Source organism: Canis lupus, chromosome 10, assembly GCF_048164855.1.
Source record: "Canis lupus baileyi chromosome 10, mCanLup2.hap1, whole genome shotgun sequence".
NCBI classification, from domain to species: domain Eukaryota; kingdom Metazoa; phylum Chordata; class Mammalia; order Carnivora; family Canidae; genus Canis; species Canis lupus.
Genome location: NC_132847.1, coordinates 22163419 through 22184156, shown reverse-complemented (window position 1 = coordinate 22184156; position 20738 = coordinate 22163419). Strand labels below are relative to the sequence as shown.

At 49.3% G+C, this 20738-nt stretch overlaps 1 protein-coding gene across 1 annotated transcript; it reads right to left on the bottom strand.

Annotated features, from left to right (window-relative positions):
* Positions 1-17351: 17351 nt before the first annotated feature.
* IL13 (interleukin 13) lies at positions 17352-20738 on the bottom strand. The gene is made up of 4 exons (XM_072840971.1): positions 19938-20738; positions 18851-18904; positions 18461-18565; positions 17352-18104 (listed from the first exon to the last, which is right to left on the bottom strand). Exons 1-4 carry the CDS (start codon positions 20064-20066, stop codon positions 17997-17999), a joined length of 396 nt encoding a protein of 131 aa, XP_072697072.1. The 5' UTR covers positions 20067-20738; the 3' UTR covers positions 17352-17996.

Sequence of the window (20738 nt, the reverse complement as noted above, 5' to 3'; positions counted from 1 at the left end):
ATGATTCAGATTACCTTGTTTGCCATGCTGCTGAGGTTCCTGTAGAGTCCTCTGAGATATCTGTTGGAGCAGTTGTGTGTATAGATCTGCCGCAGTACAGTAGCAGCTCTGCAGAAGATTTCCTTATCGCTTGTGTTCTAGAAAGATAAATATTGCAGTTAGCCATGTGCTAGCCCTGTTTTGAACATGGGAGAGAGTTTTTCTTGTGATTGCTTTTTTCCAGGAAGACAAATGGAAAAATGTGAGTTTGCTCAACTGTGGATCAGGTATTGAGAGAATTCTTTCATGTGAATGAAATGACAGTAAATGACCTCTCCTGATTACCTACAAATGCAGCAACCTTCTCATTTCCCTTGGACGGTTTTGCTAAAAGGCTGCCCGAGTAAAGGTGCTCAGCTAAGTAAATGACAGAGCAGGGATTTGAATGTAGAACCATATGTCTCTGCCCATGATGTCTATTTCTCTCTACCAGGCAAGCCTATGTGAGCTTGTAGTCACATTGCTCTGTCTCATTGCAGAGGTATTAAATAAAGTCCAAGTGTCCTAGAAATCCTACATGGTCGTCAAATAAATGATTGTCCATCCTTTGGCCTGGATATTGGTGCTTTGGGCAGCACTCTCCAGTTAGCTCCCCCACCCCCCTCCATGGGAGGTGGCAAGTGTCTGCAAAGCCTGGGGTCTATGTGAGGAGGTAAGACATCTGCCCAAACAGCTGGAGAGGCAAGCCAGGATCAGGGCTAGGCGTGAGATCAGAGGAAGCTTCTGGAAGAGGGTGCAGTTGAGCTGGGCCATGGACACAACTTCTGGAAAAGGCCTTTGGCCTAGGAGGTATAGCATCAGAAACACTGTGAAATACTGGCAGCCCAGATGTATGTCTGGTCACATGGCTATTTCTGGAGATGTCTGGGCCTTAGAAGAGGGAATGTACAGGTGGGAAAACAGCTTTTTTTGGGAACCTGGCAGAGGCATTGTGACTTAGTCTAAATCAGGCCTGGTGTGTCCTGTTGCTTTCCGCTGAAGAACAAAAACAAGGAATGTGGGGAGTGGTCTAGCTTGAGCCTGATTCAGCTCCCATAAAGCTATCTCTAGCCTCTGCAAGGACATACTTTAGTTCCTTGCCCCGCAAAGTGTGGACCAGGAAGCAGCAGCATGGTCATCACCTGGGAGCTCATTAGAAATGCAGAACCTCCAGCCTGCCCCCTAGCCGCCTGAATCACAATGTACATGAACAAGATCACCTGGGGATTTATATGAGAAGTACGGGGGGGGGGGGGGGGGGGGGGGGGGGGGGGGGCTGTTAACTGCATTTTTTTTCTGATTATTAAAGAAATATCTGTTTACTGTAAAGGTAATATATAGTCATCAAAAATGAATTCACTCATTATCCCACCAGCCAGAGATAGCTATTGATACTTTGATAAATATCTTCCCATTTTAAAAAAATATTTTTTTTAAAAACGAGGACCAACTGTTGATACCGTTCTGTAGCCTTTTCACACAATAGATAGTTCAAGCATTAAGTCATTCAGTAGTATATAAGAACATGGGATGGAATGCCTGGGTGGCTCAGTGGTTGAGCATCTGCCTTTGGCCCAGGGGCGTGATCCTGGAGTCCCGGGATCGAATCCCACATTGGGCTCCCCGTAGGGAGCCTGCTTCTCCCTCTGCCTGTGTCTCTGCCTCTCTCTCCCTGTGTCTCTCATGAAAAAATAAATAAAATCTTAACAAAGCAAAACAAAACATGGGATTGAGAGCTACATGGGAGCCCAAGGCATATTTGAGCCACAATTGGTTAGTATTCTATCATTGCAGTTTTTTGCTTCTGTAAAATAAAGTGGCAGTGAGTCATCTGTGTAAATCTTTGTGTTCATCTCTTATATCTTTAGGCAAAATTCTAGAAGTGCATTTTATATTTTAGGGTTTTTCCAGGAAGATCTAGACCCAGACTGAAGTAGGATCCTGACCCAGGATCCTAGCCTGCACAAGCTTTCCCTTTACCCTATGGGCCTTGATGGACCATTGGCGAGGACTTTGGAAGGACATGTACTTAGTGAACTTGCCAAGAGCCCTCCCGGGTTCTGATTGTAGTTGGAAATTAAAGAGCAACACAAGCATCTCTGGACTGTGAGAGTCAAGAAACCTCCCATAAATCTCCATATCTTTGGAGGGTTAGTAGGTGAGCAGAAGTGGGGAAGCTAAGGAGGAAGGCAGACACTAAGCTGTACGTGCACAGGTAGGTGCATACCTGTGCTGCTGGAGAGAGAACAATGTGGTTCAGGAAGACCAAAAAGACAAGAGCCCCTTTGCTTATTTTTTCATCAAAATCTCATGAGACTTTTATAAAACTTTGGCTTGGAGCCTAGAAATTAAACTGCCTCTGTTTTGAGTATATGGCCTTATAATACAGGAAAACACCCTCTAGGCAAATTCTTCAATGTACTTTCCAAAGGCAATTAGGATATAAAGGAATTGAAGAGTTCAAATCAAATGGAAAAACTCTAAAAGAACTGATTCTAAAGGCAGTTTTCATTAAGACTTTAAAGTTTTAGTTCCATTGAAATTGCAGCTACAGGATCCTACTATGAACTACTGAATGACCACTGACATCTGCTTGACCAGCTTTCGCTGCCTGACAATATCTTGCTCAGGAGGCACACTTTGACAGCCTGGTGGACCTTGCAGTTCAGGACTGCTCAGGAAAAGAAACTGCACTGGGGAACTTAGGCCTATGCTAGATAGAAGCCTAACACTCATGGGGATATCAGCAATTGGTGGAACACCATTTAGGGCTGCTTCTCTGGCAAAGATGCTGTTAGATTTCTAACATGGCTCTTGACTAGCTTCATTTAGGGCCATAAAAATCTAGTCCTGTGCGATCCCGGAGTTCCAGGATCAGGTCCCATGTTGGGTTCCTGCATGGAGCCTGCTTCTCCTCCCTCTGGCTCTCTCTGTGTCTTTCATGAATAAATAAATAAAATCTTAAAAAAAAAAATCTAGTCCTGTTTGTGTTGTATTCATTATCCCCACCTCAGCCCACATTTAGTCAGCTGATGCTCTACACAAGAAAATCTTTTGCTTCTACTTAAAAAAGAAAAAGATTTGAGAGTTGGTGTAAAATTCTGAGGAATCATGGATTTGACCTCTCTTTGAAAGTAGGAAATACCTTCTACTAATGGTCCACCCAAGAAATCCATCACAGACCAGTCAGCTTGCTTGTTTTCTACTTTGCTGTTTCTCAGACCACCTTAATTTCAGAGATGCTGGATAAACATTGCCTGTGAAGTCCAGGATTTAGATGAGCACTTTCTTTCCAGCAACTACCAAGAACAGGATCCCACCTGACTTGAAGATAATAGGATTCTTGATCCGCCAAAGAAAGAAAACTGATACAGTGGATTTTGGAAAGATGTCTTCCTTTGGGAACACCAAGATACCCACATACCACATTGATGGGCTTTGAAAATAACATCCTTTCCTTATCCTGTAGTATCTTAGTAGATAAGTAAGCAGGGCTGCGTCTTTGAGGAAAAGAAAGAATAGAACAAGGAGATTGGTAATCCTTGGAATAGAAGCATTTTGAGGAAGGCATATGAGACAGGTAGGAATGAAGGAGGACAGTGGGGACTTTGTTTCAGCAGATGTCTACCCATGCAGTGAGGGGCCTGTGTGATAACTGATGAAGAGGATGGCCAAGAGCAGCAGAAAGGTTGTGCAGCTTGGCCTGCACCTCGGCAAGGATGAGGCTGGCCTGGTCTTCTAGAGATGGCTCAGAGTGGAGTCACAGAGAGTTGGATCTTTTCTAGCCACCAGCCCCTCCTTCTTAGAATGATTGCTCCTCTATAACCAGTTTTTGCCTTTAACTAAGAGTTAGATCATTTTACATTAACACTTTCCACTAACTCAGGAATTGAATTCCAACCAACTTTCAAAATCACTTTCATATCTTCAAATGTGGAAACTGAGGCACAAAGAGATATGGAGACTGGCTAAAGGCCACATAGCTAGTTAACAGCAAAAGTGTGCCTAAAGCCACAGGCTGTGTGTCACTTCGAGACACTCGGCACTTTGGAGCCTAATCCCTGGCTTTGATAGAGCCTTCCCAGCAGTGCGGTGCCATCTGAAGAACCCAGGCACAGCCCTGTGGGCTCTTGGCTATCTCATATGTATATAAAATGTTGATAGATGATATTTATATATTATATAGTTCCATGTATGTATAAAATCTCCAAGCCCTTCCAGCCTCCTGATAGAGTCTGAAACAGGATGAGATGCTAAAGGACAAAATTATATAATATATATTATACATTATGCATTAATATAACATATATGGCTGTATTACATTATGTATTATTGTATATTAGACTCCTGGACTAATCTTTAATGAGATGAGATAGCCCAGACAGAGCCTGAAGAAGTTTCCCTCACAAGGTAGGATGAGTCTGTTCTGTGGCCTGGGTGCTGGGCCTACACAGCTCTACTCCTGGCCACCCTATCCTCTTCTAGTCCACGTGGAAAGCAGGTGGTTAGGAGACCACTGGTAAATTGAAGCTTTGGGTTTTTCATTCTCAGTCTTGTGTTTCCATGAAAACAGGAACTGATGTGCACAAACCTATTGACATGGCTGTAGTCATATGTTTGTCAGAGAAAATGTACTATCAGCTGTCAAATCTGTCTCCTCCCACTAAAGATAGAGGGGCGGGGGTGAGATGGCACAGGAGGCGGAAAGGCGAGATGCCCAAGCAGCTAGGGCCAGGGATGAGTGGGGACCCCCTGTGGCGGGGCAGTTCCAGACTGGGCTGGAAGGGGCTTGGCAGGACATTGCAGGCGAGGGTCTTTGGATTGCCACCCCCAGAGCCAGTGGGCTGTTAGGTGACCAGGCTGCGGAAAAGGAGGGGCTCTGGCGATACCTTCTCTGTTGCCGTAGGAAGTCTCTTAGACAAAATGAAAGCTCCCCCAGCCTGTAATCTCCATATCTATTTTCGTGACACTATTTGTTTTTTTCAGAAATGTGCGGGCTGGAAAAACTCTCCTTCAACAAGCATTTATTGAGCACCTCCCGTGTTCCCGGTACTAGGCTGGGATATAGGAGGAAAAGAAGGAGCTATTCCTTGACCGGGGTCTGAATTATGATCACAAAATCCAAGCTCTCCACTACACATCTTCTAAACCATGTGAAACCAGAAACACTAAAACATGCTTGAAAGTAAAGATCAGAATTCTCATTCTTAAAAACCTCTAACACCTTCTAGTTCATCTGGGTCTATTCACTTTCTTTTAAAGAAGAGTTTCTTGTTCAGACACTTGTGGATGGCTTTCCTCTCCCAAGTCACTCATGAGCCAAAGCGGACGCTGGGACAGCTCTTACCTTTGGGGCAGTGAAGACGTCCTTGACAGTCAGCTCCATGCACGAGTCCTGGCCCGGAATGAGAGAGAGCAAGAGACAGTCACTTCCAATTGTACAGAGGGATGCTTGTTGGGCAGCCCTCACTCCCTCTGACCAAGCAAACTTCCCACAATCCCTCAGGACAGAAACGCTGCTGCAGAGCAATCTCTACTCTGCTCCTTGTCCGTCACCAACCACCAACTTCTCTGGAAGCTGTGATGTTCTTCTCAGAGTCTAAGAAATACCCACGGCATCTCCAGAACATCTGGAGAGATGGTGCCAGATAGCTTACTCACGTTTCTCGCTGTGAGGATGTTCAACATTTTGATGATCTCTTTAATAGTAATATTGAAGTTATGTCCGTGGACAAAGGTGCTGGTGAGTGCTAGTAAGCAGACCAGAGTTGGAATCAGTTGGGAGGTGAGACCCATTAATAGATCTCTATTTGCAGTGACAATAGCAGACAAATCAGTTTACTAGGAGAGGCTCACAATGCAATTCTGACAGAGATATCTCTATATATATAGATTTAAAATTGCTGAAACTGAGGGAAAATGAGGGAAATTGGAAATTTTCGTTACACCAAGTTGTCAGTCATTTGGGGCCAATCAGCACCTCTCTTCCAGGAGAAAAAATACCTCACAGAAATAGGTAAAATGTTCCTGTGAAATCATACCAATAGGAAAATGAAACCTTTTTTTAAAATTAACTACAAAGTATCAGCATAGGAAATTACACCATAATTTGCTCTTTAGATTAATCTTATCAGCTTGGGGTTGCTGCTGGCTTTTTGTTTGCACAGAAGGAAGAGGCCACAGGTGTCCGAATTTGTTCTAGTGCAGTCCTCCTGGGGAAAGATAGAGTAATATCAAGAAAGTTTGACTTGAATAGTGTTTCAGCCAGGCTTCTTCCAAGTACAGGTGGCATCTTGGAAACTATCCTCTTATGGAAAAGCTGATCTGAGGTTCTTTCTCTGGGTAGAACCCAGACTCTTTCCTGTCCCAGCACTCAGGGATGCCATTCCTCCCGGTTTGGGATTCTGACAAAAGACAAGTGGCACCAGGTGGGGCTTAGCCTGGGTCACATCAGGTCCATGGGTCCTTAGCAGTACGGGGGCCCTAGGTAAAGCGTGTCTATCTTGAGGTGTCAGAAATGACCACTTTATAAATGGAACTGAAATATATCCTAATTAGGAAAAAGAACCACAGTCTTCCTGGTTTTCAAATCAGTTGTCTTTGTCAATGCCTCACAACCTGCCCTGCTGCCTTAGTCTAATTGCCTCGGCCCTGGTGAGGTCCTAGCACCCTTGCTGCTTGCTCTGGTGGAGTGAGATTCCTGGGCCCCAGGACCACATGGCTCTTTCCTCCTGAGATTTTGCTTCTCTGTCCTGTCCACTCCTTTCCCCTGCTTTCTGACCTTCCTCTCCCTACTGATTTCCTCAGGTCATCTTGTGAAGGACAGAATCCACGTGAGTGTATGAGGAAGGCCCTGCAACCATATTTTGGATCCTTCCTCTGCACTGTGGCACGGGTTTGCCAAACTTCGTACAATGACTTCTGATGCCAACTGTGTGAAGTTGGGTTATACTTCCCAGGTTAAGGGCATGGCTTCCATAAGACTGCCCTCACTTCACACAGCTGCAAAGTTCAAGGATTCCCTGCCCACCCTCACTTTTGGCCAATTGGCTACAAATTTAAAAGTTCACACTACCTCCTCAGGTTCATAATTCTCCGGAGTGACCCACAGAACTTGGAAAAATATGTAAGGTTATAGCTGTGTAACCTGTAATACGAGCCAAAAGAACAGACACAGAGGGTGATGTCTAGGAGGATCCCAAACATGAGGCTTCCTCTGTTTTCTCCCCATTGAGTCAGAATGTGCCACCTCCCCAGAACCTTGATGCATGGCAATGTACAGGGTACCGCCAGCCATGGCAACTCACCTGAACCTTGGGGTCCAGAGTTTTACTGGTGTGTTGTTCTGTAGGTGCAATTGACTGGATCATTGTCCCCTCAGTTGAGACCACTGTGGCCTAATGGTCATGCTAGTCCCCACCCTGAGTTGCCTAATTAGCATAAACTATCAGGACCCAGACACTCTTATGACTTGGGAAGTCCCAAAGATTTAGGGGCTCCTTCCCAGGAACTGCTAGCAAAGGCCAACCTCTTTATTCTAGAGGTTTAGAAGTTACCTCCCAAGAGCTGGGAGAAAGGCCAGATCTCTGGGTAAGTTTGTTTTGTTTTGATAGAGCATGAGATGGAAGGAGGGGGAGAGAGAGAATCTTAAACAGGCTCCATACCCAGTGCAGAGCCCAACATGATCAAGAGTCTGACACATAACCAACTGAGCCACCCAGGTATCCCTAAGTTTGTGTTTTTTAAAAAAATTTGTGAATAGGTATTTCTTTTTATTCCTCAGTTTTATTATTGACATATAGCATTGTATGGGTCTAAGGTGTATAGCATAACAACTTAACATATATACTGTGAAATGATTACCATAAGCTTAGTTAACATCCATCATCTTATTTATAGACAACAGAAAGAAAAAAATATTTTTCCCTTGTGATGTGAAATTTTAGGATTTATTCTAATAATTTTCAAATATGCCACAGAGCATTGTTAATTGTCATCACTGTGTTGTATATTGCATCTCCTGTACTTACTTATAACTGGAAGTTTGTACCTTTTGACCATGGTCATCCAGTTCCCTCTTTTTCTACCCTCTATAGTGACCACAAATCTCATGTTTTTTTCTATGAGTTTGGTTTTTTTTTTGTGTGTGTGTTGTTTTTGTTTTTAGATTCCACATTTAAGTGAGATCATACAGTACTATCTTTTCCTAACATTTTACTTAGCATAACACCTTTAGGATCTATTCATGTTGTCACAAATGGCCGGATTTCCTTCTTTTTTATGGCCAAATAATATTCCTGTGTGTGTGTGTGTGTGTGTGTGTGTGTGTACACACCACAAGTTCTCTTTCCATTCATCCATCTGTGGATACCTAGGATGTTTCCAGGTCTTGACCTATTGTAAATAATGCTGCCATGAACATAGGGGTTCACATGTATCTTCGACAGAGTGTCTTCATTTCCTTTGGGTATATTTCCAGAAGTAGAATTACTGGATCATGTAGCATTTGTATTTTTAGTTTTTTGAGGATTTTTCATACTGTTTTCCATAGTGGCTGCACCAGTTTGCTTTTCCATCCATAGTACACAGGGTTCCTTTTTTTATGCGTCTTTACCAACACTTGTTGTTTCTTGCCTTTTTGATAATAATCATTCTAACAGAGGTGAAGTGATATCTCATTGTGGTTTTGATTTGCATTATTAGTGATGCATCTTTTCATGCATCTATTGGCCATTCACATACCTTTTTTGGAAAAATGGCCATTTTTTTTTTTTTGCTCTTTTTTTTTCATGGGGTTGTTTCTTTGCTCAGGTAAGTGAGGTCCTCACTATAGAGATGGGGAGACAGAGTTCCTTCCAGGATAGGTGGAGACTTCAAATCCAGATGAACTATTATTTGGAGTCAATGGTGCATTTTCCTTTTTTGAGGGAAGGTCTAAGTTTTTGAGGAAAGGTCCGAGTGTTGAAGTTAAAACTGTGAAGTGTGGACATCCTAGAGGGAAGGCCAGGGTACAGAGCTTTGGGATTGAGGGAGAGCTGGAGAGGAGGGAAGGTCAATGCGATTCAAAAGCTATCCATGTATTCAGCGGTTGTGTGTGTGTGTGTGTGTGTGTGTGTGTGTGTGTGTGTGTGTTTAAGATTTTATTTATTTATCCATGAGAGACACAGAGAGAGAGGCAGAGACACAGGCAGAGGGAGAATCAGGCTCCATGCAGGGAGCCTGACATGGGACTCGATCCCGAGTCTCCAGGATCACGCCCTGGACCGAAGGTGATGCTAAACCGCTGAGCCACCCAGGCTGCCTAACAGTTGTGTTTTTGAGTGCATGCCTTCGCTGAGGGCTATCCCCCAGGTTTAAGGCTATGGTGGCAAAGATGTAAATCAAAAGAGCCAGTAGCTCAGAAGCACAATGAAACTTCTTTGTTTTGTTTCAGTGGTTGGATAAGGCCAGGGAAAGTAGGGTGAACTTTCCAGAACATCAAAGAGTGACCAGCAGGTCCCCCCAAAGGGTAGGAGAAAAGGAGCTGTCCTCATTGCAGTGTGGCCTCATGGCAGCTGTACATGTGTCTCGCTGGTCGGAGGTCTGCAGATCAGGGGCAAGGACAGCCAGCACCCACGAAGGAGCCTCTCCCCACCTTCAGGAGTTGTGGGTGGTGATTATACCAGGCGGGCAGGCAGGCAGGCACTGAAGCTCAGGGAGACATTGACACTGCTGGGCTCTGGCTTTGTCAGTTGTAGAGCCCTTCCTTTTGCCCTGCCCGGTTTGTGGGGCCTCAGAGCTTTCCTTTCAGGCCGTAGAATGTGGGTCCAGCAAACAAACCACTTGTCAATTCTATGACCAGGAACAGATCACTAACTCTCTCCAGGTCTGTTTCTTCATCCGTGCTATGGCCATACTATGGCTCCTCCTCCTAAGATTCCACCAGGAGTGCGTGAGAGGTTCTGTGCAGAGTGCTTGGCACACATCAGTCCCCAAGGTGTGGCTGCTCATGGAGTCCACCTCAGCGAGTGGCAGGCCAGGCCACTGGTCAGGGCTGGCTCCTCGCCTTTCTCAGCCACCTGCATAAAGTGAGGGCGTTAACAGTACCTGCTTCACGTGGTTGTGGTGTGGAACAAACAAGTTAATGTTCCTAAGTTGTCAGAATAGTGCCTAGCACGTAGTAAGCGTGCTGCCAGCGATAGTAGCAGCAGCCGCAGCAGTAGTAGTATTGCCATTGTTTCTAATCATAACTTTGGTTGGTCACGTGACTGTGGTACTTAATCTACTAAACAAAGCCAAGTCTGGACAGGGCCAGTGGAGGTTTCGCCCCTGGACACCACCCTACACATGTCCCTCCTGGATGTGTCTGTCTCCTTCTTAGTCTTCGGGGCCTTATCCTTGTTTGGGGGTGTCACTGTTGGTTGCTACACTGCAGCCCTCATACTTAAGTCTCTGGAATCATTGCAGGAAATAGATACCGTGGGGCATCTTATGCAGAGAGCACTCAGTGCAGAAAAGTAGGTGTTTATGAAAATGTTGGGAGGATGGAGGAACAGGCTGGGCCCAGAACTCTAAAGAAATGACCCACAGGTAGGGCTGCTGCCCCTGGGGCTGCCGCTGCTGGTGTAGAGTTCAGGAGCACACAGCTGAGGCTGCAGCCTGGGGGTCCTGCTTCAGCTGTGCCCAATCACCCCCACCACTGCTCCAGGAGAAAACTTCAGCTTCCCACCCCAGCCGAGGGCACAGGAAGGGGGCGTCTGCCTCCTCCCAGCTCCTACAGCTCTCTGAACAACAGGGAGCGGTGGGTCTTGTGTAGAGCATCTCTGCTTCCCTGGCCCTGGCTGAGGAGTTTTCCACAGCAGTCGTCCCCATGGGTCCCTGTGGCCCTGTTCCGCCCTGAGCCTTGCACTCCTTGCACTTGATCTCTCCCCTGGCTTCTGTCAGCGATGTGGGACCACACATGGAATAGCCCTTTCCAGCTCCTCCTAGGTGTACTCATGATGAAAGTAAGACTCCTCCAAAAGGAAGGATATTTAGTAGAGATTGGAGTAAGTAGGCCTTAGCAGGGGTAGGGGGACAGTTCGTGGAAGGCCAGCAGGCCTCTCTGGGGCCTGGAGGAAGTGAGCGAGCCAGCAGGCATGGGAGGGCAGTCTTCTGGAGGACTGCAGTCCCCAGTCACTATGAGCTCGGAGCAGCAGCTGGCCTGGATTGCGGGGCATGGATCTGGACCTTGGATTGCATGGGGCCCTGGGAGCCTCAGGTCTGAGAGTGACTCCCAGCAGTGCAGTGTCACTGAAGGCCATGTGTCCTGCAGTCAGCAGGGCCTCCTACTCCTGAGTCCCAGCTCTGCCACTTGGTCTTGGGTGACCTTGGGAAAGTTTCTCTGCCCAGGATTCTCTGTCAAACTGGGCTAATAATAGGGATATGGGAAGATTACATTATACAGTGTTTTTTTGTGGTGCCTGGCATGTCGGAAGCCTATACATGCCAACTGTCATCATCGTCGTCGTTGTCATCGCAGTTGGGATGGGCTGAATATGGGGGTGAGGAAGAGTGAGAAGTCACAGAGGACCCCAGGTTTCTGTCTTGGGAGCTGCTATTCACAGAGATGGCAGTTTCAGAGGGAAGGTCCGGAGACCATGAGCTGAGGCACATAGGACAGACTGGGTTATAGACACAGAGGGTGAGGAAGTGGTGGGGAAGGATGGTACTGGCCAGGGCCTCTGGAAGAGAGGGGACCAGAAATGACTGTGGCATTCCAGGGCTGCTGGGAGAGGGGAGGGAGGGAGAGGAGGCAGCCAGCCAGCCAGGCTGAGAGGAAACCCGGGCATGAGAGAGTCTTGGAGGAGAAGCGAGTGGTCCGTCAGTATTGTAGATGTTCTTCAGGGATGGGCTAGATAAGGTGGAAACATTTCCACTGGATTTAGTGATAAGAGATAATTAGTGACATCACTGAAATCGTTTCTAGGGTGTGGTAGGGGCAGGTGCCCAATGGAGGGCAGGCTCTGCTGGCATGTGTGCTGCAAGAGGGTGGGGGGCTCCAGGTGATCAATAGTTTTTCAACCTGAGCCCAGGCTTCCCCAGCTCAGTAAAGGCACCTGACACCAACGGAAATGCCTCCCATGCCCACATCCAGTCCCACACCAAAGCCTCTGTCTTTGAACTGTATCCACACTGAAAGGTATGTGGGCTTGGACGGTGGATGGAGGGGGCAGGTGAGGCAGAGACAAAACTGAATTGGCCTTGAGCTGCTAACTGTTAAAGTTGGGCCGTGGATACTGGGGAGTTACTTTTGTGTGCTTTTGAGATTTCCCATGGTAAAGGAATTTTTAAGACTTCCATGGTTAGAAAAGTCATATATTTATATATCACGTACTATACATATATCGATGATCTCAGATGCCACACATGTTTATGTAGATGATGTGTAAGTGTGGGTTATGTAGGTACCACACACAACTCCAGAACCTGGTCACATTCACTCTTTCACTGTCCTACCCCACCTGGGTTTCTACAAGATTGTTCTCACTGGTCATCCTGCTCGCATCTTTGTCCCCACATTCTGTTGTTCACACAGCAGCCCAAATGCTGCTGTCACATGGGAGCCATCCCACCAGAGCAAAGCCTTCCTGCCCATAGAACCCTGACTGCCTGTCCCTCTTGTTCCTGCCCTTGGCCTCTGCTCTCCTCTTCTTGATGCTGGTGGGGGGCATTCCAGCTCACTCTACCTGTGAATGACTTCCTCCCTCTCTCCCTCCATCCAGATCTCTGTTCTGTGTGAGCTTATCAGAGAGGACTTCTCTGACCTCCCCTCACAGCACAACCCCTCACCTGACCCCGCTGCCTCCTTGTGTCCCACAGCACTCGCCACCACCTGTACTGTCTGTGTTTTCTTGTTTGCAGGCTCTATCCTCCACTAGGAGTAACCTTATTTTTGTTCATCATGGATCCTCAGTGCCTTGACACTTCCTAAAGACCTCAATGACTAATTATTAAATGAATGACTAGAGCTCCATTTCATGGAGAGGGCAGCTGAGAAGGGTAAGGCCTGAGTAAGAACGAGGGAAGTTAGGGACCTAGCTGGGACTTGTATGGACCCTATAGTCTTTGCCCTAGCCCCTGGAGAGGGCAGGGAGGATGGGATCCTGAGGACAGATGCAAGAAAGACCCCTCAGAGGGAGTGAACTGGGGGATGAGGGAGACCAGGCAGGCATAGCTGTGGACTCTGGCTTTTCTGAGTGGAGGCTCCACAGGCTACTGGCCTGTCTTTTCTTTGAGAAGCAGATGGAAGGTTCTCCTCCTGGGAGAAGGAAGCTGGCTGAGGCATCTGCTGGACCTCTCCATCTGTCCCTGAGGCATCAATGTCACTTCAGCCTCAGAGGGGACTGGTGGCCCATCCTTTCCCATCCTACCCCCTCTTCCATTCGCCAGCACCAGCCTGGCAGACTGGGGCTGGGCAAAGCCCCCCAAGAATGGCATTTCTTCCTCGCTTTTGGCAACACAGGATCTGCTTGGCCCTTGGGAGGAGTGGTGCCAAAACTCCTGCCTCCTGGGCCCCTGCTGGGCCTCTCTGCTCCTGGGCTGGCTAGCTCCCCGGGGGTGCTGGGAACTGAGCTCAGGGTCCTGGCTGGCCCATCCCGGGAGGGCTGCTGGCCCTTTCCTTACCCTTCATGGACCAGTCACCAATTTCATGTTGTTTTGTTTTAGTGTTTGTTTGTTTTTTAAATTAAATTTGTCTTCATCTCCCAGTAAGAAATGAATACATGCTCATTGTAGAAAATGTGGGGAAATGGAAATGAGCAGAAAGAGGAGACATTAAATGAGAGATTGCCTTTCTAAGGCGGCGTCCCCGGGGCTCCTTGGGCCCAGAACCTGGGGCTCTGCAGGGGCCTCCACAGCAGGCAAGCTTTCAGGAATCGTCCTCGTCACGGGCTCCAGCTTGACCATGTGATGCAGAGTGCGGAACTGACGAGAGTTGCTATATTTACCACTGGTGTCTGCGTCACCAGTGACCACACAGTAGCATCGGCCCGGCGGTGCATCTGCTGGGGCGTTTCTGAAGGACGCTCTGAGAGCTCACTTTCCACAAGAGAAGGCATGGTGCAGGGGAAGGGAGTGAGCGCAACAGAAAGTGAGGTCGTAGGTAGAAAATCGCTTCTGGGATTTCAAATGGCTTCGTCATGGGGCCCTCCCTTGCTGCCGAGAAATCAGTTGATCTGGGAAAGTTCGTTGCAAACCCTTTATTCTGTTGCTTTTGGGTGGAGCTGAGAAATGAATGAAGATAATGAGGCTTTATGACTTTTATTTTTCAGTGTAGGAGTTGGGCAGCGTGTGTGGGTGGGGTGACCACGGATACAGCCACCAGTCCCAACACCAGCTGGGGCTTCTGGAGAGGCTGGATGCCTGGCCAGTGCGTCCCAGGCCAGGCATCCAGCCTAGCACGGTCAGCCTGGACTTGGCAGGGCCTGCTTAGAAGGCAATCAGCTAAAGGGAGGAATAGTTTTTGGTTTTGTTCAAACTGACCAGCTAAATTAAGATAATAAGCAGAAGGCGCTTTCCTGTTGATAATAATGAAAAAGCTATGAGGCGATGGATTTGATAAACCCCGTTCTTGAAGCTGCTGGGTCACAAGGAAACAAAATGTGACCCTTCATCCTCCTGAGCCTTGAGCAGTTCAGAGGGCCAGCCTTGGAGAAACCCCAGCAGTGACTCGCAATGTTTTCTGACACCTCATCTGAGCAGCAAACAGAAGTGTTTGGTGCCAAGTTCACCGGAAACTCAAGTGTGTCTCACTTCTCACTTGAACCTTGGCCCCTCTTCCAGTGAAACCTCTGGGGCCTGGGGTTCCTGGGGTGCAGGGGGGCTCCCCGCCTTGGGCCCCATGACCAGCATCTCCCTCCCACTCAGCAAGCACTCTGCCCCTTCCCAACCCCCCTTCCATCCGGCATTGCTCAGAGTTTGCCTCTCCACCTGGAAGAAGTGAGACCACACACACGGTTTGAGAAACTCCCAGCAAATACCCCAGGCCTTAGTCCCCAGGTTGGGGTGCTCCCAGCCATAATAGCTGACACGAAACCTTTTTTCCTGTTTCATCTTTTTCTTTCTCTCTCATCCCTGGCTGGGCCCTCCTCCCTTTTGCCACCCACGCTGGCTTGGTACTGCGGCTCTGTGAGGTCCGTCATTCCTGGAAGGACCTGAGCCCCCTAGGCTGGCTGCATGCCTCAGTGACTACAGGTTCCTCATCTGGTCTCGGGGATGGTCTCAGAGGTAGCTGAGGACGTGGTGCGCTGTGGACCCCTAGTGGTGGAGCTGTACACCCTCCTGACTATCCCCTTGGAATACATCCTTAGGGAGTCCTTGGGGCCGGTCCACACCAGTCTCAAATGCAGTCTTTGCTCTTGGAAGATTCACACGGAATTTCATCCAGAGATTTTCCATCTTTCTTCAGACAGACAGGCTGGTGCTCTCATTGGGGAGGTGATGTGGCCAAAGGTGATGTTACTAGAGAACAGATGGCTGAGTTTGGAATAAAAATACAATCCTCTGGCCTTGAAACCCTTGAGACTCTGGTTGGAGAGTGATTGCAAAACCTTGGCTCCTGCCCCCAGGCCCGACTTTCCCACCTACCTGGTAGATCACCCCTTTTCCAGATCTGCCATTGCTCAAAGATTTCTTTCTGGTGCCTACTCACAAGGCCCAGAGTGCTGGAGAAGTGCAAGCCATGTGCAGCCCGCCACAAGTGTACTGGGACTCAGCAGGTTCTGAGGCTCCCTGGCACCACAGAGACGGTCCAGTGCCTGCCCTGGACAGCCTGTGGGATACTCAGCTCCCATGCCCCCTCCCTAGATCTTCCCTCGCTTTGCCTGGGTGCAAGGGGTCCGCTCTCTTTGAATGGTTCCTGGAGCTGCCCACTATGGTCATCTACCCCTGGATGAGTCCTTTCATGGCCTCTGTTGCCTGAATCACACGCAGCTTCACCTCTCACTGTTCCTGGGTCTGTCTCCACTGGCTTCTGAGCACGGCTGTGGATGTTCCCACCAGGCTTGAGGCTCCCCAGGGAGAGTACCTGCCTGCCACTTAGTGTTTAAGACCAGTCTCTGATGACCCACCACCCTCTGCAAAGGCGTTGCATCCTTCTGGGTGCCTCTTGGAGATTGAGTGTAAACCACTCCTGATGGGCATGAGCATTAGCTGTGGTGTGCTGATGCCTGGTGCTTCTGGCACTCGTGGTACTGGCCTGGGCCAAGGGAGAAGCAAAAAACCTGTTTGGGATGGTGGTCTGCCCAGGCCCTGTGACCTTGGGTCTCTACTTGTGACTCCATAGTGCAGGGGTCATAAGTCAGTTGGTGAATCTTCATTCACAGAGGTAATGAGTGTGCAGTAATAATGAGATGTGTCCAGGGACTGACTAAACAGTCTCTAGAAAGGAATTTGTGAGGGACATCTGGGTGGCTCAGCGGTTGTGTCTGCCTTTGGCCTGGGGCATGATCCTGGGTCTAGGGATCGAGTTCTGTATCGGGCTCCCTGAGAGGAGCCTGCTTTTCCCTCTGTCTGTGTCTCTGCCTCTCTCTCTGTGCCTTTCATGAATAAATACATAAAACCTTTTAAAAGAAAATGGAATTTGTGAGCTTCCTACCAGGGGAGGTGCCCAAACAGGTTGATGTCAATGTTATATAAGTTATGGGACACCTGGGTGGCTCAGTCAGTTAAACATCCATCTCTAATTTCTCAGCTGAGACGTTGATCTCGGAGTTGTGAGTTCAAGCCCCATGTTGGGCTCTATGCTGGGCATGGAGCCTACTTAAAAAAATACTCATCCTTTTAGGCCAGATAGCATTTGGACAAAGGAAGGCAAAGTGGCTAAGTGTGTGGGTTTTGGAATTGGAGTGAGTTCTGGGTTCTAATCCTGGTTTCGCTCCTTACCAGGTATGTGACCTCAGGCATGCTACCTTCTCTAACCTGAGTATCAGAGAGATTCTGAGGGAGACACTGGAGGGTGTGTGGGTGGTGTCAGACACAAGCTGGCCCACCCCTGGGGGCCTGCTTACTTCCTTCATCCCAGGTCGTCTCCCTCAATCCCCCTGCACTCCTCCCTAGGCCACCTCCTCCACCTGCCCCACTTCCCGGAGAGCTCCTCAGAGTCTTAGGAACCGAGGCCAGGGTCCCCACAGGCCAAAGTAAAAGACAGACATCATTAGGTCTCTTGTCACCATCTTTATTTCTGGCTTCCAGTTTGACAAAGTCAGTGAAAGAGCACATTCAGTGACAACACCCTCCCCCCCACCCGCCCCGGCCTGGCCACACACACCAAATGCAGCCTTTTAGGCTACTCTTCTATATATTATTAACTCTTTGATAACATATTTTATTTCTTAACTTTAAATACAAGGAAAAACAATAAATTACTGCTTGGCTGAGGGCCAGCTGCTGAGTGGCAGACAAGAGCAGCATCTCTGACCCTTTCTCCTGTCCCCTGTGTCGGCCCCAGGATCCCAGTGAGGTAGCAGAATTTTACACACAGTGCTTATTCCCAGGGACTCTCTAAACCCGAGTCACTGGGCCCCCAGCTCCAAGCCACTCCCTGTCCCCAGCACAAACAAAGACACTTGTTTAAATAACACACAATAATAAATAAGGCTAAGAAGAAACATGTCTGTGCCACTCCCAGGTACAGCAAGACCCCCTCCCACACATATCTGCCTCCACTGTAATGCTGCACTTTGCTCTGAGGAGGGGACAGTCATGGGATGCAGTGCTTTCCCTCAGCGTTGATGAAGTGCAGACGGAGGAGGGCCACCCGGCTGGGCCCCATGCACCAAGGCAGGGGTGGCTGGGCTCAGCTCCATGGAGGCAGGCGGTGCAGGCTGAGGTCCCAGCTGAGGAAATGGTTCTCCCCCCCGCCCCCCCCTAAGAAATTTGTGACGTCGGAAAGAAAAATGAATCTGGAACTTAAGTGGTCAGGTCTGGGTCTACAGATAAGGATGCTAAGTTTTCATGCTTCATCTGAAATTTCCATGGCGATAAACTCCCCTTACATAGGTGAGCAGGTTTTTCACCAACTGGATCACTTCAATTTTGGTGTCTCGGCTGCGTTCACTGGAAATCTGCTGCGGGACAAAGAGATCAGCGTGATGGTGTGACACCAGAGCAGAGAGGACCGGCATCTGCCAGGGGCTTTCCAGGAACTGGCTTACTGAATCCTCACAAAAGCCCCCATGAGGTGGGTACTGTCATTACCCGTATTTCACAGATGTGGAAACTGAAGCTCAGGTAGGAGTCAGGAGCCCTCAAGCTCAGGTCCTGGAAATCCCAAAGGGCATGTTCCTGCTGCCACAGTGGCCCCACCCCCAGGGTGGACGCTTGCCTTCCCGATGCTCAGCCAGGTTCCCTTGGAGCCCCCAGGGAGCACCCAGGGCTGGCCCCAGTGGATGCAGGGTTGGGGCTACAGGACAGAGGGCCTTACCCCTGCCGCGGGCTTTTGAGAGCACAGTGCTTTCAGCATCCTCTGGGTCCTTTGGATGGCGCTGCAGTCGGAGACATTGATCAGAGATTCTAGAGCTGCGCAGTACTGCGGAGAGAACACGGGATGTCAGGCCCTGCTGGGTGCCCCCAGCCGTGTGGCTCAGGCGGCACCTTCACTGGTCTGCATGGACCTCACAGGAGGTGGGGTTTGAGAGCCCTGACGGAGGTGGCTTTGGTAGTGGCAGGGGTCCAGATTGTGAGGGCTCTGGTTTGTGGGTATCTCGTGAAGCTCGCTCGGCTCCCGGGGAGCCGTGTGCGTGAGGCTCAGAGAAGACAAGCACAAAACCTACAGCCTCTGCTACGTCCCTCCTCGCGGCCCCGGGGGCCTTACCATGCCGGCGGTCAGGTTGACGCTCCACACCATGCTGCCGTTGCAGAGGGATGCCTGCGGGGGCAAGACGATGGTGAGCCCAGGCCAGGTCTCCAGGGGCTCCACCCCACAGGCATCCCCGGTGTGGCACGGAGGTAGGCCTGCCCCCCCACCCCCAGTGTTCCTGAGCATCAGTTCCCGCTCCACATAGTAGGGGAGACCTATTGTACAGGGTCTTGGGGCTGAGAGAGAAACATTTGAGTGACACAGCCAGTAAGCAACAAGCCTTGTGTGAAGCTTTCTGTAGCCAGGGCTGCAAGACAGAGAACATCTGGCTGGTCAGTAGGACAGCCACAGGGAAGAGTCAGGACAGCGTCGGGTGAGTGGGGAGCAGTGGCCGCCTCAGATGGGAGGCAGTGAGGGCTGGCGTACAGAACCCTGTCCTCTGAATTGGGAGACACTGCAGTTTGAAGCATGGGCACTGGGTGTCAGCCAGGCCTGGCATGAATCTGGCTTTTGTCAACTTTAATGAAGCTTCGTCAGTCAAAGAGGGTCATTATACCTGCCTTTTGAGGTGGTTGGCAGTGGTGAAATGAGATGGAAAAGCACCCAGCACTAGGCTTGGCACACAGTCATTGCTCAGAAAGTGTGAGCCATCAGCACTGGGGACAGGAGCTGACTACCAGTGAATACTTCCATAAGAATGGATTTAACCAAAATGCTGTGAATAATGGCCCCATTATTCCATTCAAATCCCGCTGGCAAATGCTAAATAGTCCCAGGGGATATGCTGGCCCCTCTCTGCTTTCCTCTTCTTGAACGAATGTGTAGGAGCTGGCCACGGCAGGCAGGGCCAGGCCGGGGCGGGGGGGGGGGGGGGGAGACAGGTAGTCCCTGGGGGCTCCACCAAACCCCTTTATGGGTCCACCCAAACTGTTGCCCCCCATCCCCCTAACCTGGCTCTTCTCCCTCATGGCGGGGCCCATCCTGGTCCAAGGGGCTTCTCAAGACAGGGCCTAGCCTTCATGGCCTGAACCATGACCAACACCCTGCCTAAGAGTCACCCACTCCAGCGCCCTCAGACCTAGGACCTGCAGAAGGTACTCACCTGATTCTGGGTGATGTTGACCAGCTCCTCAATGAGCTCCTTGAGGGTTGGGGAGGGAGTCACAGGGCTCGGGGAGGCAAGGCCACCGAGGCAGGTGAGAGCAATGACCACAGTCAACCAGAGCGCCATGGAGCCCAGAGCCAATGCAGGAGGAGCGAGGGAAGAGCAGTCAGGTCGTAGGCTGGCCTAAGCTGAGTGGCTTGTGGCCTTGGCCTCTTGTGGCAGCTTTTATAGGCCAAATGATGACGCCTCCCACCCTGGTCTCCGCTTTGTCGGGTACTATCTAGAAACCACATCTTTACTCATCTTGATTTTACTTTGTGGAAAATCCAGCGTCGCATAAAGGAAAGAGTTTGATTTCTTGTGGACTTATCATTGAGAGGGGTCTGGAGCGCTTTCCAAGATATGGATGGGCTTGCTCCAGGAGTAGGTAAGAGAGCCCTGAGTGCAGCCTGATGTCAGCCAAGCCAGCCGGAACTGCAGCAATTTTGATTGGTAACCACCTTGAGTGCCCAGCCCTGTCCACAGACTGTTTTGGGTCACCAGAGGCTCTCAGCAAACCATGCTCTGACTACAGTCTACCAGATGTGGGAATTTCGGGGTTTTATTTTTTCAATGAACCGGTCTCTAATACTTGATTTGGATACAAACTCAAACAGGATAAAAAGGGGACACCTGGGTGGCTCAGTGGTTGAGTGCCTGCCTTTGGCTCAGGTCCTGATCCCGGGGTCCTGGGATCAAGTCCCACATCGGGCTCCCTGCAGGGAGCCTGCCTCTCCCTCTGTCTGTGTCTCTGCCTCT

What these genes read in the sequence shown, in the direction of transcription:
- IL13 (XM_072840971.1), bottom strand. Translation starts at nt 20,066, where the DNA reads ATGGCGCTCTGGTTGACTGTGGTCATTGCTCTCACCTGCCTCGGTGGC. An exon ending in TCAACCTGACCGCCGGCATG is followed by an intron (nt 18,566 to 18,850) that starts GTAAGGCCCCCG and finishes TTCTCTCCGCAG; the next exon opens with TACTGCGCAGCTCTAGAATC. An exon ending in CTCAAAAGCCCGCGGCAGGG is followed by an intron (nt 18,105 to 18,460) that starts GTAAGGCCCTCT and finishes TTTGTCCCGCAG; the next exon opens with CAGATTTCCAGTGAACGCAG.